General features: G+C 39.9%; 1 protein-coding gene across 1 annotated transcript in view; it reads left to right on the top strand.

The window, feature by feature from the left end:
- The window catches only part of RTF1 (RTF1 homolog, Paf1/RNA polymerase II complex component), a 30,225-nt gene extending 18,902 nt beyond the window's left edge, over positions 1–11,323 (top strand). Inside the window, 12 exon segments of the mRNA XM_075502725.1 lie at positions 829–964; positions 1,576–1,753; positions 2,667–2,749; positions 3,960–4,047; positions 4,139–4,246; positions 4,837–4,914; positions 6,134–6,255; positions 6,634–6,691; positions 7,261–7,338; positions 8,477–8,572; positions 8,857–8,968; positions 10,795–11,323. Coding sequence (XP_075358840.1) covers positions 829–964; positions 1,576–1,753; positions 2,667–2,749; positions 3,960–4,047; positions 4,139–4,246; positions 4,837–4,914; positions 6,134–6,255; positions 6,634–6,691; positions 7,261–7,338; positions 8,477–8,572; positions 8,857–8,968; positions 10,795–10,901 — 1,244 coding nt within the window. The 3' untranslated portion in view covers positions 10,902–11,323.
- Positions 11,324–18,298: the final 6,975 nt, after the last annotated feature.

Below are 18,298 nucleotides of genomic sequence, written 5' to 3' on the forward strand. Positions count from 1 at the left end.
TGGTGTGGGGCCCTTCATGGGCTGCAGGTGGATATCTGCTCCACTGTGGACCTTCGTGGGCTGTAGGGGAGCAGCCTGCCGCAGCATGGTCTTCAGCATGGGCTACAGGGGAATCTCTGCTCCGGCGCCTGGAGCACCTCCTCCCCCTCCTTCTTCACTGACCTTGGTGTCTGCAGAGTTGTTCCTTTCACATATTCTCACTCCTCTCTTCTGCTACAGTTGCACAGGTTTTTTTTTCCTTTCTTAAATATGTTATCGCAGAGGCGCTACCACCATCGCTGATTGGCTCAGCCTTGGCCAGCAGCAGGTCTGTCTTGGAGCCGGCTGGCATTGGCTCTATCTGGCATAGGGGAAGCTGCTAGCAGCTTCTCACAGAAGCCACCCCTGTAGCCCCCCCCCCCCCCCCCCCCCCGCTAGCAAAACCTTGCCACGCAAACCCAATACAGCTCCTCTCCAAACATGAGATTTCCCCCCCCCCCCCCCCTTGCAAAATAACAATGAGTTATCTCATCATAATAGTTTTATCTTGTATATCCAGTTGTTATGCCCATCTTGTTATTGGTATGTGCAGTCAAGTTGGGAGACTGAAGATAAGTACAACTGAGATTTAAGATTCTTTTCAATACTTTGATTTCTTTCTTTGAATATATAAAATGGAGTGCTTAGCTTATTAGTGGATTTGAACATGTGGCACTTGTATCCAGTGTAAAATTAACAGCTATCTGCCTCTTTTTTTTAAAAAAAAAACCAATAAAGTTTCAGCTCTAAAAGGAAGCTTTAATAAAAAATTTACAGCTTGTTTTTCCTTGTTCTCTCTCCTTCTCCCAGCTGAATTGCTTGCAAAAAAACAGCCATTAAAAACTAGTGAAGTATACTCTGATGATGAAGAGGAGGAGGAGGATGATAAGTCTAGTGAGAAAAGTGATCGCTCATCCAGATCCTCATCCTCTGATGAAGAAGAAGAGTAAGTAGTAAACATTGGACTATGATTACTTGTAAGTGTGTGTTCAAAACCAGAAATCCACTTTATGTAGACACATGCTGTTTTAGAGGATTGTTTGGGGGCAGTTCAGTGTCTCTAAAGTGGTTTTGCCTCTGGGCACACTTGCATTGCTCAGATTTGAGTCCTTGGCTTCTATATCATGGTGCATGGGACTGACTTACCTTCGATGGGTTTGCAATTTCAGTTCCCTGCTGTTACCTCTAGCCCCATTTACACTGTTGTTTACGGATTTGTTTAGTCCTACAGTTTAGCAGCTGCAGAACCCTGGCATACTAGCAGGGGAAAGAGATGTGCTGGCTTATCTTAAAGCATTGGCCTATAAACTGCCTTGGTGTGTGAGTCTTTCTGCTTCTGGTAGCAGGGGCAGTGGGTAGCAAGTCCGGGACTTTGCATTAAGCCTTTCTCATGAATGCTAAATTCACATATCTACAGTCAACTAGTGCGTGATGAATCATTCCGTTTACTAGTAATTTAAATAGTTAGCACTCATGCTGCACCTTGCTCAGGACCCCTTTTTGGTGATTATATCTCTACTTTTTTTTCTTTATTCCTTTTTACCTTTCCCAAATCAGGAAAGAAGAAATTCCTCCTAAGTCCCAGCCAGTGTCCTTGCCTGAAGAACTGAACAGAGTACGGTTATCACGACACAAGCTGGAACGCTGGTGTCATATGCCCTTCTTTGCCAAGACAGTCACTGGCTGCTTTGTCCGTATTGGCATTGGAAATCACAACAGCAAACCTGTTTATCGGGTGAGTTTAGTTCCGAGGGATTTAGTTCTTTTTATAGTGCTGTAATATAATATTTGCAGCTTAGTAATTCTCAGGTACCTGTGACTGAGTGATTAATATAAAAAGATTGCTTATAACCAGAAAAAGTAATTGCTGCCAAAGAAGTGGAGGAGACTGGTTTAAAAATAAATAAATCTATGGGACCAGCTAGGTGAAGAGATATACTTAGTGAGAGAGAGGGAGCACTAACAAAGCCTGTTCTTCCAGCTTTGGTTCATGCTGTCTTGTCTCATCGTTTGTGTTGCACACTAGAGTTTAGGACTCTGCTTTGACCAAGTAAGGATGAGTAACATTTACTCCTTATTTCTGGGAATGTTCCCAAGTTATTGCGTGGTCTCGGTTCTTTTTTTACAAAGTGTTTCTAGTATATCACTGTGCCTCAGAAGAGAAGGTGATTGAGAACACAGTTTCGGTTTTTTGTTTCATTGCTATAACTGCACAATTATAGGATGCAATAATATTCTCTAAAATTGCATTAAAAAGGTCTCCAGAGGGGCTGTGTTTAGTATGTGAGCAGCACTGGTGTATTTCATTTGGGACATATGTTAACCCAAACCAGCATTAATTGAAAAGGAAATAGAAAAAGTAGAAAAGTGTACATCATTTGGTCAGGAAGGCCAAACTGAGAAGATAGAAAAACTGCACCAAGCATTCAGATGGTATAATTTGTCAACTCAAAAATGATGCATGAAGCAACTAATTCAGTACCTCATAATGTATAGTGAAGAGGCTTGCTTTCCTTGATCTAGTTAGAATTGTTAGATTACGGTTTTTGATCTCTAGTGAAAAGGCTTGAATATGCCAGATATATTCCAGGAACACAACAAAACCCCTCTTGCATCCTTCCTCTTGTGGATTTTACTCTGTGATATAGGTTGCTGAAATAACTGGTGTGGTAGAGACTGCAAAGGTTTACCAGCTTGGTGGTACCCGGACAAACAAAGGACTACAGTTGCGGTAAGATACCAAAGTAATCCACATCAGTTCATGAATCAGTGTCCTTTTCATAGCAAATAAAGTTCTGTGTGTGATTTAGAGATGAGAGGTAAAAAGCAGACTGGGCCTTGCCATGCCGCTTACTGCTAGAATGTTGGGGTTGGGTTTGTTTGGTTTTCTCCACCCCCCCACCCCTCCTTGGGCATAATGGAAATTATTAAAAAAAAAGAAAAAAAATCTCATGCGGGGACTGGTGATTGTCTTGACATTTGAGCAATTCATTTGCGCTAGTAACCCATGATTGTTTGTATATGCCTCTTGAGCTTTGCTATACTCTTTTATATCTTTTCTCCACTGTTGTTATGTTAGAAATATTTATAATTTAAAGGCATACGTGATTGGGTCTGGCATACGTGTTACAACATAAAATGGTACTTTCGAGGGAAGAAGCTGAATGTAGCATTAGATTTCTCAGTTGTCCTTAGGGCCCTTATAAGGATCATGAGGTGAGGATTAGCAGTTACAATACAAAACCTCATGGTGAGATAGGACAAGAAGACATTAACCATTCAGGAGAAACAGGAAGGCATGTGGAGAATGCCGGTGGGTACAAGTGTGGAGTACAAAAAAAAGTCTTATCTAAATCCATTGTGACATTCAATAACTTCTTAGGCTACCTCAGGAGAGAGCTCCATGCTTTGAGTGAAATTTACACCATGGCAACTAATTTTAGTATTGGTTAGTAGCAGTATAGTAGTGCTGGTAGTGCATAAAATGTTTAGGGATTTCTGGCTTTGACGGGCCAAGGAATGAAAAATTAGATAGGGGTTGGCTCCAGCATTGTATAATTCAGTACCGCTTAAAGGTTACTTCTACTGGTCCAAACATGAAGGAGGTTTGTGTTTCTGAAGATCATCCCATAGGTCACCAAATAGGGTACGTAAGATTTAAGTGTGAGAGGTCTGTTTCTGTTTCCTCCTGAGGGTTTTACTGCACCAAATGAGCACCTGTTTCCTGCAGACTCACTGTCTAGTATTACTTTGCATTACTACTAATATCTGATGTAGGCTCCTGAACTGTGGCTGACCTGACTGAAGTTAGAAATAGATAGCATGAGAGCCACAAGAGTAGCCTTAAGTGGTTTTGGCTTCTTGAATCAGTTTACACCTATAGATTCAAGATCACAGCTCTGTACCATCAGAGAGGGTGTCGTTACTCTTTCTTGTTGCAGGCATGGCAGTGATTCACGTGTGTTTCGTTTGGAGTTTGTCTCGAATCAGGAATTTACTGAAAGTGAGTTTATGAAGTGGAAGGAAGCGGTAAGTTTGCCAGACCTTAGTTTCTTCTTAGTGGCCTTCTGCTAAGGATGGAAAGTAAATGGAAAGTAACCTCTTTGTCTCTTGTGTTCAGATGTTCTCTGCTGGGATGCAGCTACCCACACTAGATGAGATAAACAAGAAGGAAGTGTCCATCAAAGAAGCCCTCAACTACAAGTTTAATGACCAGGACATTGAGGAGGTAAACAGTGTGTTGTAGTGAGGCTGTTGCAGTGCTTAAAGGTGATAGAAACTCATGGAGTAGAACACTAGCTGTTACAAAGCAAAATGATCATGGTATTTGCTTCCTAAGAAGAAAATAGAAGGCTCAAAATGAAGTTGCATAACTGGATAGAGTAGCTTGGTGATCCAGCTGCTGTTTGGTGCTCACTCCTGTTTTACTTCATTCTTTATGCCCTTTTACCTTCTCTTAAACTTGTGTTACAGAGCTCTGAAATCCTAATTTGAGTATGGCAACTTAGTTCTCAAGTTCTGAAAAGCTAACAGCATCATGATAGATGCATTTATCACAGTTTCTGTAGTTTAATCCTTGCTTAATACTGACCAAATGTGATTAGCATCAGATTTTTGTAGGTCGTAAGTGAGGGGAATGGAGCTGTAACTCATTACCAAGTCACAAATTAAAAAATGCAGCAGAGAGAGAGCATGAGTAAAATTCTGTGGCAGTAAGTACATTTCTTAGGTGATATTGATCTGTTGCTTCTAGTGTCCAAGTATTGAAAGAGACATTTCATATTTGCATATTCTTGCTGTTTCCTCTGCATCTTACAGATTGTGAAAGAGAAGGAAAGGTTCAGAAAAGCACCTCCAAATTATGCTATGAAGAAAACTCAGCTGTTAAAGGAGAAGGTGAGAGATGAGATGATGCCTGCAAGCTTAATAAAGTCTTTAATTTTGAAGAACTGGAGCTCATCTGGATTTTGGCAGTAGTCAGCAGTAAGCTCGACTTTAACTATGCAGCTAAAAGGTGGATGTCAAGTTCATTGCTGGGTTCAGAACACTAGAACCCAGTTAAAGCCATTGCATTCTTTTTCTAAGGGCAATTGCCAACAATTGTAGCTGTCTCTTTTTGTGTCCTTTAAACAAGAAGGTCTTACGCTGTTCTGCTTCAGAAACTCTTCTTCTTTTTCCTTTTTTTTCCCCCTCCAGGGTACCCCATAATAAAATTTGAAAGTTGGTTTCCTATACTTTTTAAAATAGGAAAAATGAAAGTCATGTTAAACTGTCTTTTACTAAGGGGCGACTGAATTGTCACTTTATGGCCAGTAATTTCTATTGAAAAGAATACGTTGCTGAAAGATTTACTTGCCACTGAACTGTTTTACATGTAGACCTCCTGGAACGAATAGACCTAACAGTGCTGAGAAGCCAAAGCCAAGAAGTCAAGTAAACAAGCAGTCTTAAGTATCTCTGAAGATAAAGATAGCCATAACATGTTTTGTTTGTTTTTATTTGTGCAGTCCTTTTTCAAGACATTCGTGCTTCATATACAGTAAAAACAAAGAGTTTGTATTAATCTTTAGTTCTACATTCTTTGGCTTAACTGTATTGTTTGGTCATCGTTTTACTGTGCACGAATATGTAAATTGTTAGTTTTCCATTGCGGAAGAGTGCAATTGCTTTTTGTTGTCACCAGGTGGCATAATAAGCGACTGTTGTTGGTCTGGTGGTGTGGTAGGGGACTCTGCAACTCCCTGAAATAAGTGGCAACTGACAGTTGCAGAAATAATCATTCTTTTCCTGAGCTGGTAAATAGTGATATTTCAAATTTAATCAAACCTGTAACTTAAATCATCTAACTGACTTGCCTCCTCATACTGGGACTAGTGTTCCTATGTCTTCCTTAATTTAAGGGGTTTCAAAGGTTTTCAGAGTTCTTCAGAGTAAGAAGTCCTGTTTTGCCTTGAGCTGTAAGGAGAGTTTAGCACCTTCTTGTATTCTTACCGTGCAAAGTAGAATATTTGCAACTGGAATAGGGTTAGCTGGGTGATTCATGGGTCTATCCCTTGTTTCTCCGACTAGCTCTGTGGTAGAGAGTAGTGCCTAATGAGTTATTGTTTGGTTGAAGGCTATGGCTGAGGACTTGGGGGACCAAGACAAGGCCAAACAGATTCAAGATCAGCTTAATGAACTTGAAGAGAGAGCAGAGGCCCTGGATCGTCAGCGAACAAAAAACATTTCTGCAATCAGGTAAGAAGCAGATACTGGGAATTTTCTTCCTGAAATAGTATAAATCAAAATATCAGAGAAGAGAAACTAATGCAGTAGTGAATTAATTGCAAGATTTTGTCTCTTCTTTCCTGTACAATATATTGATGAAATGTGTATCATGATGGCTCTAATAGTGTTTGCCTATCTTCACTTCCTTGTATCTGTCATTCAGTTAAAACTGTCAAAAATGTTAACTCTCTTCCACATATCCCAGGTAGCAGTTGTGTTGCAATAAGAGTAATTTGTGATCAGGATGAAGCTGCAAGAATGCTGTCAGGTGTTTTGTTGTGTAGGGATTGACAAATGACAGTCACTTCCTTTTTCTTTCCCCCACCCTCTTTTTTTTCCTTTCTGCAGTTACATCAACCAGAGAAATAGAGAGTGGAATATCGTTGAGTCTGAGAAGGCTCTTGTGGTAAATAGTGCTGAATTAATACTTCTGTACCAGTAGAGATGAAATGATGCGAAGGGGTATAATTGCATGGTGAAGTTACTCAATTTTTTTTAATGATCTATAAGTCTTTCATATGGGCAAATGACATGATTTTAAAGCAGATTGCTTCATCCTTTTGATCAACTCAATTATCAGCAGATTACTGACTGTAATAGTGACAGTGCATTTTGTATGGGAAAGAAATCGAAAAGGAGACTTCAGAGAATAAAACAGTAAAGGAAATATTCGATTCTCTGCAGTGACACTTCTATTAAGGAAAAGTTAAGCTTGTTAACAAATGGTTAAGGCTTAACTATCCTGAGAGTTGTGCACCTATATTCTGTGTTATGTTCAATAAGGACAGTTTTGCTCTGAAGCGTAGGACTGTGGATGTGACAAAATCTTTCTAATCTGTAATGCTGTTGCTGGTTTTCCTCTGATCTGGATATTATATATAGTTGATGAGTGCTTGCATGGATGGGGTGCTGTGGGAGGATTTACAAGGCTGCAGGTAGCTAACTCTGCAAAACCATGTCCTTTTTCTTCTTTAGGCTGAAAGTCACAGCATGAAAAACCAACAAATGGATCCCTTTACTAGGCGGCAGTGCAAGCCCACAATAGTGTCTAATGTGAGTGTAATACTTGATGTTCAATTGAGGCAATTTGCAGAGAAACAGAAATCAATGTAATGCAGAGAGTAGGAAGGAAAATGTTGTTTGTATTCATTCCCAACTGTGCCATATGCTATTAACGCTCCAGATGCCAGGATGAGTGAGACCCTAGTCTCACTATCCCAAAAGAAGGAAAAAACAATATTTTTTTTTTTTTTAATGCAAAGTGTGAAGGACATAAGTGATGTGGGTACGTACATGGAGAAGCAACTGTGGTTCAGGCTTCTGTAGTGAGTTCTTCTATGTAGAATTATGCAGATTTAGTTAGCTCTGGGAAGACAATTTGCTTTAGGTGTGAGTTTCACTTCTAATTAGTTGAAACTTTCCTGAAAGATCTGTGAAAGGAGAGAGGAGACCAGACATTTTGGGCCTGTGATGGATAAAGTAGTTTAACACAAACGTCCGCCGTGATACTGTGGCAAACGCTGCTACTGCAGTCCCTAGCTATATAAGTGATAGACAGCAAGGTGATCACCTCCTACTTCTAAGCAATCTGGCTTTGAGGCCTGTTCTGGAATAGTATATGGTTCTGGTATTAATACTTAAAAAAAACTGGTCAGGTTGGCTCTCGTCAGTCTTCACAAACTGTCAAGGGATTAGAAAAGGAACTTTATTGCAGAGCTTGAATTAAATAACTATTTCAGAAATAATTATTTATTAGAAAAGAATCATAACTGAGTAGCTCTATTATGGTAGACAACTATTATGTAAAGAAAATAGTCTTCCAAAGATTTCTTCTCTCTAGTAGAGTGTTTCAGCCAGAACTGTAAGCTGAAAGCAAATACATCTAACAATAGTGTTAAGACTAGTCACGGGAGCAAACCATATCAACAGGAAATGTATTTCTCATTTTCTCAAAGAAGGAGTTTCTGAAGGATAACTCTTAGTTTGTTACTGTCAGATACGTTACACAGGTATCAGGATGATTTCAGTTGTCTCCGAGATCCTGAAGATTGGGCTAACTGATCTACAGCCTGTTATGGTTTCAGATTCATGGATATGAGTACAGTTTTAACAAAATGGCAGTATAGTTTTCACCAATTTAAATACAGTGATTTTTTTTTTTTTTTTTTTTCTTCCCCTCCCGCCCCCGCAGTCCAGAGATCCTGCTGTCCAAGCTGCCATCCTTGCCCAGCTAAATGCAAAATATGGGTCTGGTGTATTACCAGATGCTCCAAAGGACATGAGTAAGGCAAGTTTCCATTTCTGTCTTTTAATTTACTCCCACTGTCACCGTTTTGCTTTTAGAAGCTTATGACTAATAGTAGATGTGCATGCTTCTAGAAATAGGTATCCTGTAGAGCATTATCATAGAAAAGAAGCAGCTTTTTCTTTCTTGGGGAAAGAAAATTAAGTTTCTCTAGCAGTATGAAAGCTAAACTAAGTATGTTTGTGACAGAAGTGGGGAAAAAGCATTTTTATCTCTGTTTATCTGGACAGATAAGGTTGGAGATTTACCTGTAGTTTTTATTTCAGGGTCAAGGGAAGGATAAAGATGTGAACTCCAAATCAGCTAGTGACCTCTCAGAAGATCTTTTCAAAGTGCATGACTTTGATGTAAAGATTGATCTTCAGGTTCCCAGTTCAGGTAGGTGTTGCAGTTGAGTTTGGGGATTATGGTCTTCCAGAATAGTTCTTTCAAAATCATTGGTGGACTTTTGAAAATGGGAGCAAGGACTCTGTGTTTGTTGTCTTGGCAAATATCTTGAACTGAGGAGAAGGGGATGAGTGCTAGTGACATCCACTGAGAAAACAAGAACAACTGTATTGTGTTAGACTGAAAGCCTGTACATCCCCATATCCTTGCTCCAAATGCCTAGGCAGAAAAGGAGGTAACGAGTGTTTTTTGATGTACTCTTCCAGTCTACAGTATCTATGACATGCATAATCTTTGGGGAACAGACAAAAGTGTTGTATTTAATAAGCCTTGATATCTACCTTGATACTTACTTGGTTAATTTGTCTAATCTCTTTTGAGGACAGATAAATTTTGGGTGTCTGTGATGTTCTATTCCATAATCTGTGTACATGCTAGGTGGATAAAGTAGTTTTATGTGATTTTGAACCTGCTGCTTTACCAGATTGCTGTTCCCTAACTGTGGTATTGCAGATGGCATTGAAGCAAAATTTTAGGGGAACCAAAACACTGGGCAGGGATTGAAGGTATGCTTATAGACACAAACTTGCTGACCCTTCCTCTTTGTGATCTTGACTTTGAGAGCCTGAGATGTGTGGCAAGAACAGTTTAGTGTCATAAAATCATAGAATCATTTAGGTTGGAAAAGACCCTTAAGATCATCAAGTCCAACCGTTAACCTAGCACTGCCAAGTCCACCACTAAACCATGTCCCTAAGTGCCACGTCTACATGTCTTTTAAATGCCTCCAGGGATGGTGACTCAACGATTTCTCTGGGCAGCCTGTTCCAACGCTTGATAACCCTTTTGGTGAAGAAATTTTTCCAAATAAATCCAATCTAAACCTCCCCTGGCACAACTTGAGGCCATTTCCTCTCATCCTATCAAGCTGTTTTCCAATGGAGGGAAAGCATGGGAGTATACCAGTGCAATTTGACTTGGGAGGCTTATTTTTTCTTCCGTTACTAGAAGGATTAGAGCTGAAGTTTCTTGGAGGACAACAATTTAGGAAGTACTGTAAGAATGCACAAAGACTTAAAACCTTGTCAAGAAGGGAAAGTAGGAGAGGTGGTCTTTCCAAAGTAGGTCAAGATTGGAACTCTGGACATAAGACTACAAAATGAGGTAGGATGCCAACAATGGGAGACTTTCTGAAGCAGATGGTGAGAGTTATGAACTTCAGAGAGCTAGCAAGTAGATGAAGGTTAGGCACTAAAGGACACTGAAAACCAGGAAGGGGACTGAAAAGAGACACACAGTATAGGTAGAGGTTTAAGTATGGCTCTCTTGGTTTTTTTTTTTCCTCAGACACCACCATTTTGGCATCTTGCTTTGTGCAGTTTACTTTCTTAACAGAAGAACCTGGGGATTGGTTAAAATGTGTGTTGTAGACGTGGATAGGAAGCTTGACTTCTGTCCACTTATTATCTGTCTCTTTGTGCGTGCTGTTCTCATGGGATAATGATTTATCAAAGAGCCCAGAACTGAGCCTGAAGGCTCTGTTTTTATTGTGATTTCAGTGTGCTACAGAGTAGTTTTCTAAAGAAGAAATGAAAGTTATCGGCAGAAAGCTGGATTAACTAACAGTCAAAATTGCACATGCTTTATCTATGAAGATAAGCTATCGGATACTGCTTGCATTATTGCCTGAAGTTCTAACCTAATGTATACTAGAGAAGCCAAACGTGATTTTGTGGTGAAGTTGTCAGCAAAAGCAACAAGTAAAAATCTGTCATTTTCATGTATTTCGGTCCTCACTCTTTTCTTATCCCCAACAGAATCTAAGGCACTGGCCATCACCTCCAAGGCTCCACCAGCAAAAGATGGTGCCCCTCGGCGATCATTGAACTTGGAGGACTACAAAAAGAGGCGGGGGCTTATTTGAGCATGCCCACTCTGCTGCTTCTGATCCTGCATGCTCCATGACGATGTCCTACCTTTTCTTCCTCCCTTTTCAGTTCTCCTTCTGGGTTGGAGCAGCAATGGAGCTGGGAAGAGACTCTTTAAAACTGCCAGTCATCTGTAACATAAACCATTCAACTATTTACTGTATAGACCTCCCTTCTTGCCCTTTCTTCCTGCCCCCCTCACAAATGTGGATCTGTGCTATTTGGGGTTTCCCATTTCTTTTAGTTTGAGTTTTGTTTTTATTTTGTTGATGCAGCTCGTTGGTCCACTCTGTGTTCAGTATTAGCCTGAGGTCTGGATTTCCATAGGAATCTCTTGGTGATCGCAGAATCAGCACTTGGTGATCTCCCCTTACATACCACCACAGGCACGGTGAATAAACATTGGCGCAAGACCTTTGTGGCTGGAAGGTCATCTGCACTTTCTTCCTCCTCTTCTTCCTCCTTCATCCTAGCTTTGGAGAAGGGAATCTTCAAAAACTGGCTTAGGTTCAAAGTGTAAATTTTTTTGGGAGGGTTGTGTGACTTTTTTTCAGGTGTTTTTTATCATTTTTAAGCTGCAGTACTATTTGTATCCGTCTGTCACAGTTCTTTACGGCTGTTTTGAATTTCTACCAGCTGTACTTGAGCATCTGAAATTGCAAGAAAGAAACTCATTAAATGTGATTCTTCTTACTAAAACGGCTTGGCTGATATAGCTGTTTAACTTCATGTTCCCTTTTTTACTTACACTTAACTGATGAGGTACACAAGTTTTGATGTGGGACTTGTCATCTATAGCACATCCGGAGTCTCCAGCGGTAACTGAGGGGAGTAGCTTTTTCTGGGATGGCCCTGGGGTGCTCATTGGTTGGGCTTTAATTTCTTCTTCAAGCCTCCAATATTACATATTTGTTAAGTCATCGTGTCTTCACTGGGCTCCAGCTCACTTTGTTTCTTGCTTTGTGAACCATTTAAACGGGGCTTCTATAAACAAACAAAAAATGTAAAAAAAAAAAAAAAAATCACTTTGTGTGGAAGGGGAAGGACACAGTAAGGACGTAGTGGAAAGGTCAGGAGGTAATGTATGAGAGGTAGCTGATGCACATTTTTCATATATAAACTGGTACAAGTGGAGTGCAACACTAGCACAAGAATTATATGGCTTTATGGAATATTTGACTGGACACAAGGTGACAGCTAAATTATCACTCAGGTGTTAAAAAAAAAAATCAAAGTGTAAATATAAGTGACATTTAACAAAGAACTTTTCCAAACAAGATACAACTGAATACATGGCGCTAAGAACTAAATTAAAAGAGAATTAGAAGTCTAAAAGGTTAGAGGCCCTCGTTCAGGTAAGCGTGCAAGCACGTGTTTGTTCCTACTCAGGCCAGTACGTATGTAATAACTTAAGCACTGAACTGGATAGGAATGTTTCTGGGGGACCCTGAAGAGGGAAAATGCTGATGCTCTTATTGTGTCAGAGCATTACTGTTTTTCTGAAATCATACACTGGTTATGTTTAAACCTGTGTTTGATACTTTCTTGTTGGATTCTTAATGAAACTTTAATCTAGTTCTTATTTAACTTTCTCTTCCTTTTTTAACAGTAGCTTTAAAGAAACATCATGTAATTGTGTGCAGATTGATACTATGAACTGTGTATAAAAAGAAAATCAACTTATGAAGCAGCTCTTACCTACCATGTAAACAAATAATTAGGAATCCTTCAATACTTATTTACTGAATAGTCCATAGTTCTAGGACACATGTGGGTTATTCTGTAAATATGTAATCATAGACTGCTTTATTTGATGGCCTATTTTAGCAGCTTCTCTGGAGTTGTAGTAGGCTCTTGCATATACAAACTTTTAACTTTTTAAGAGTGGATTTATGGAATCTACCATGATAACTTCATAGGAGACATCGTGATTCACTGTGTAGATATGCATTTGATATGATTTCGTTTTTTTCAACAGCTTCAATGATGTTACAGATTTGTAAAAAAAAAAAAAATCTAAACTTATTTTGCAATAGCCAGTTTTAAAAATAATCACTCTCTAATGCTTTGCAGAAATAATCAAGCGATTCAGGAACTGATTTTTCCACAGAAATGCCTCAGAGCTCTGGGGCGCAGTGGCAAGTGGTCTCTAAAGGTAAAGTTAACTCAAATTTAGTATTTTTAATATGCTTGCCCTTGATGTATTGGTTTTAGGTAACTTCTACATTTGGTAACGCAAGAATAGTTCTGTACTACAGCCAAAATGTCGGCAAGACCCATACAGTGTTGCAAGTAACTTTTAGCGGAGATAACTGACACAGAGGAGATGCAGTGAGTTTAGAATGCAGATCTGAATGATGGACTATGTCCTAGTTATCTGCAACTATGAAACTGCCACTTACCCTCCCAAAGTTTCTGGATTCTGCTGACATACTGTTTTTAAGAGAGGCAACAGTCAGTAAATTATCATGCAAACCTCCTATATTGAGAATAATACATCAAGGAAGTACTCTTGATTAGTGACAGAACTGTGTATGAAAGCTGTAATCTTTTTTCCTTTAAGTGCATGTAAAGGTGAGTGACTACACCTCCCACTCATTAGAGAGGGAGAGATTTGTTTGCTTTGTTTCACTGGTGTCCTAGCATAGTTCATCACAATTGTACAGACTTCTATAAATAAACTTGGTTTGTTGGTTTAATAAGGTTGATTGTTTATCCCTTGATCTGAGGTGCTAAGGGTTTCCTGTCTGTAATTTGTTGTTTGGTTTTTTTTTTTTTTTAAGAAACTGACACTTCATTCAGGTATCAGTCTGGACAATTTTATTTAAAATACTAATACTGTAAAATAATTAATGAAAAGTAAGCCCCCTCTTTTGTAAGAGCGGCTGTTGACTCTGGGATCACTCTCTAACAACTGGAGTTGCTCCTTATCACTAGAATCAAACGGAGCCTCTTGGAAGGTCAATTCACTTGCACCTCTGCTGTATCTCACTAAAAACACAGACTTCGCCCATCTTGTAGAAATCCAGACTACTTTTGTAATCAAAGATGCTAAAGCATGTAGCCGAACTTAGAGAAGCAACTGAATGAGATGAAGTAAGACTGTTCTCAGGGGGTGCTTGGTGGGAGGATGAGACACAACAGGCATAAGTTGAAACAGGACAAGTTCTGCCAAGATGTAAGGACAAACTTTTTCACCCTTAGGACAGTCAGAGAGTGGACTAGGTTGCCCAGAGAGATCGTTCTGTCTCTGTTTTGGAGATTTTCAAGAGAAGGCTGGATTAAGCCATGAGTAACATGATGCAACCTTGTAGTTTACCCAGCTTTAAGCAGGAGGGTGTACTGGAGACCTCCCTGAGCTCCCCTCTGACCTGAATTATCCTATGATTCTATAAGTAATTTCCTATTGCTTTCTCCAGTTTTGTCTGTCTTCCCTGCATGTACTGCCCCCTCCCCATCCTCCTTCCTACATGCAGCACGCAGAATTTGTCTCACAGCCATGGTGGCTTACCATGAGCAGTGCGGCATTTCCCAACACACGTCCTTTCTGAGACTCTCTGGGTGTGTATGTCTATAGAGTTCATGCTAGGGCTGTCTGTGAAACAGAATTGTCTCTATAGATTTATCACTGAACAGGCTGGAAGACTCAGCCTGTTACACTGTAGAGTGAAGAGCTGTATCTGAGATTTGATTAGCAAGGTGTTCCTTTGATGCACTTTGAACAACAAAACACATTTTGAGTTTTCCACCTCCTTATGAGCTTTTTTAAGGGCATATGCTTTTAAGCTGCTGTGCAAGGTTTTTAAGGAATCTTTAGAACAAAGGGTCTTGAGGATGGTTTGACAGTTTTTAACTGGCTTTGGGAAGGCTAGTCAACCAAAGGAAAAAATGTGCCTCGAAGGAAAAGGAATGAAGAAAGTGCTTCACAGCTAGTTCATTCCTAGCAGAAGGTGGAAGCAGAAGAAGGTGAGAACTGAAAATGAGGAGTCTGCACAGATGCTTCACTGGTTATACATGCTGGGGAATAAAACGGCACATGGATGTCATCTCAAATTCGGGCTTTGGCATCTTTGTTTTTCCTCCCATCTTAACTAGAGGATAGTTAAGCTTGTCCAGACCACTGTAAGCTTTGAATTTTGTGGTTCTTAATTGTGGGGGGAAAGGTGCTGTAAGTTTGATACTTAAACTACTGATACGTACGCAGTCTTACTACCTTCAGCACAGTAACTTAGTCTTTTAGAGGGAGATGCTTAAGTAGCCAAATAAATGGGTGAATGTATTTTATTTTTAGCTGGAATGGTTAAGCATTCACTGGTTCTACCTTACCACCATCATCAACTGCTTGAGATTTTAGGCCCCCCTCACACTCAGCAGCTGAAGAAATATCATACGAGCAATTTCTTTAGTCTCATACTGTGTGGAGTTATCTGGGTCAAAAAAAAAAAAAAAGCTTTATTTTCTGCTTTGTCAGTTGGACTGTAGGGGTAGTAAACATGAAGAGAGTTGTGGTGGTAGCATCTTGAACTTTTCCAGCTGTTTGGAAAGCCAGCCATTAGATACTCCCTTGGGATTCTTTATGTCTTGACATCTATCTAGACATTAAAGGCTCCCATGGCCCAGCTGTGTCAGGCCATAACAAGTAGGTGTTCCTCATGTGCCAGCCTTTGGACACTTGACTGTTTTTCTTTAGCATTTCTCCTTTCTACTGAGAAGCAGTATCCAGCTAAGAGTATGAGCAGTTAAAGGAGGTAAATTAAAGTAGGAGCTTCCCTGGAATAGCTAATATATTGCAATTACCTATGAGTAACAGAAGGCAGGGCGGGTATTGTTAGTACTTATGATGGTGTATCTGGCATTTTGTGTTAGATCACGTGTAGTATACTGTGTCCAGTTTTTGGGTTCCCCAGTTCAAGGAAGATTTCAACCATCTGGAGCAAGTTTAGTGGAGGGCCACCAAGATGGTCAGGGGCTGGGGCTTGTTCAACTGGGAGAAGGTAATGATGTAGCACTGTAATACAATATTATTATTATTGTTAGTAACAGGCCATAAGCTTAGTACTGAGCCTGCAAGGCCTCAGGACTGAGGCTTATCAGGTTTCCCTTTCTGGACTTTCCTTGATCTGCCTGTAGCTTTGTTTTACTTAGATTTCCTATAACAACAATTTCTCTAACTGGCCAGGTGTCTGTGGCTAATTTGTTTTACTTCTGTTTACCTTTGTGTGGTGCAACCATAGTTTTATACATGTAAGAGTAATGGGCAGTTATTTTATGTAGAATGAGATATTTATGACCAAAAAAATAATGTGGTGGAGGGAAATGCAGGCATGGTATGATAGCAGAGACCTTTAGAAGTGGAAACAAAGGATGTAGCATAGACAAGTACAGCTGGATCATGGGGCACATGTATGGGACTGGAGACCCTGTAGTCATATATTGGTGAGTGGTTACTCGCCAGTGGTCAAGTATGTGTTTGTTGTTTGGGGTCGGTGTGGTGTTGGGGTTTTTTTTTTTTTTTGGTTGGGTTGGGTTTTGGTTTTTTTTTTGGGGGGGTTGGTTTTTTTTGGTTGGGGTTTTTTAGCCCAAAACTGGACAAAACTCTGTTTAGGGAGTAACAGAACAAAGAAATTGTATCTAACATGTGAAGAGCACCATATATCATACATTTGGATGTAGCATGGAGCTCTAGTCCAATGAGGAAAGAGAAAGATGTAAAAGCATGTTAGCTAGTATAAAAAGAACCCCAAGTGGCTCCTAGAGGGATGAGGAAGAAAGCAGCAGCATATTCCTCCCACCAAAGGACTCCAGATGCTGACAGCCTCACGTTATCCTTTCCAGCAGTCTGGAGCTATTGACTTTGAGACCCAGAGGAGCAATAGAAGGGTGAAAATCACCCCTATAAAAGGGGTAGAAACTGGGAAATGTGTGTTACAATTTTAACTGTATTACTGCAACTACTGCTGTATAAAAGTACTCTAAATGCATTATTATTCTTTCTTTTCCTTTAATAATTAGATCTAGGCTAATAGTGATCCTTGAATTAGGTTAAGACTTCTATATGCTAAGAATAAATTCTTAGCTTTACTTAACATATATGTTACGCTTCCTCTTTGCCCATAAACAAGATCTTCAGTGTAACAGAAGAGGCAACTTCAGGAGGAGGTAATAGCAGCCCTCCAGTAAATGTGGAGAAGTTGTCAGGAAAGTAGTCTGCTTTTTACAGTTGTGTGTGGTGGGAGGATGAGAGACGACGGCATAATTTGAAACTAGAGATTCTGATTAAAGGTAATGAAACTCCTCTGTGAGGCCAGCAAATCAGCAGAACAGGCTGCCCAGAGAGGTTGTGTAGCTTATCCTTGGGAGGTTTTCAACTGGATAAAGCCCTGAGCAACGTGGCCTTGGAGCTGACCCTGCTGGGTGCAAGAAGTTAATCTCAGGGACCTCCTGAGGTCCCTTTCAATCTAAATTATACGATGACCCTATTTACAGTAAATTCCAAGTGAAACCCAAGTTTACTTTGCTGTAACTTGTCTGCTCCATAGTCAAGCTGTTTTAAGACAACTGACAGGAGTTACCCAGGTTGCCAAACACAGCACTTAGCTATTTGCAAATGAGGATTACAGGCTATTGATTTAGTTACAGTCTGGCTTCTCTAAATATACAGTCCATGCATAAGTTTCTTAATTTATATCTTTTAATTGAATGGAAAATGTAAAGAGCAGTTCTGCTACCATAGCCCAGTGCTGGGGGGGATGGCAACTCTCTCCTTCTTGGGAAGAACCTGGAATTTAACAACTGGCTCTTCCTCAGTTCTCAGCATCCTGCATTCCAGTAGCCTGTGGGTGATAAAGTGTATTTTCTGTAGAGCAAATAATTAATCTGAGTGTGATTAGGTTGGGTAGAAAGTATTTGGGGTAGAAGGTATTCTTTACTGTTAACTTTGCACTCAGTCTTCAGTATTGAAACATGAGAGGAACTATTTGAAATGGAAAAGGACTTTTCTCTTTAGAAGTGCTGGCACTTAGTGACAAAAAGTGAGTGAGCAGAATGCTTTAAGAGACTTAATACCCTTATGCAGTATGAAGTAAGGCAGTGTAGTTTCCTTTCTCCTAAATGGAGGGGTTTTCTTTGTGTTTTTTTTTTTTTCTTTTCTCCATATCAAGCTTAAAAATGTTGATTGACTTTCCTTATGTTTTTTGATCCTGACAATAGCTGATGTCTTTCTAATTCCTGAAAGCTAGCTGCAGACTCTCTGCTCTACTAAAACTATTTATATGCCATTCTGAGCGCCTGTCTTTCCACACGTTTGTAATCCCTTGACAACAGAAGAAACACTGAGCCCTAACGAGGGTGGGAAAGAGTGGTCATGGTCTGGAAAATACTGAGATCCTCTGGT

The sequence above is a fragment of the Mycteria americana genome, chromosome 5, assembly GCF_035582795.1.
Source record: "Mycteria americana isolate JAX WOST 10 ecotype Jacksonville Zoo and Gardens chromosome 5, USCA_MyAme_1.0, whole genome shotgun sequence".
Classification (NCBI taxonomy): domain Eukaryota; kingdom Metazoa; phylum Chordata; class Aves; order Ciconiiformes; family Ciconiidae; genus Mycteria; species Mycteria americana.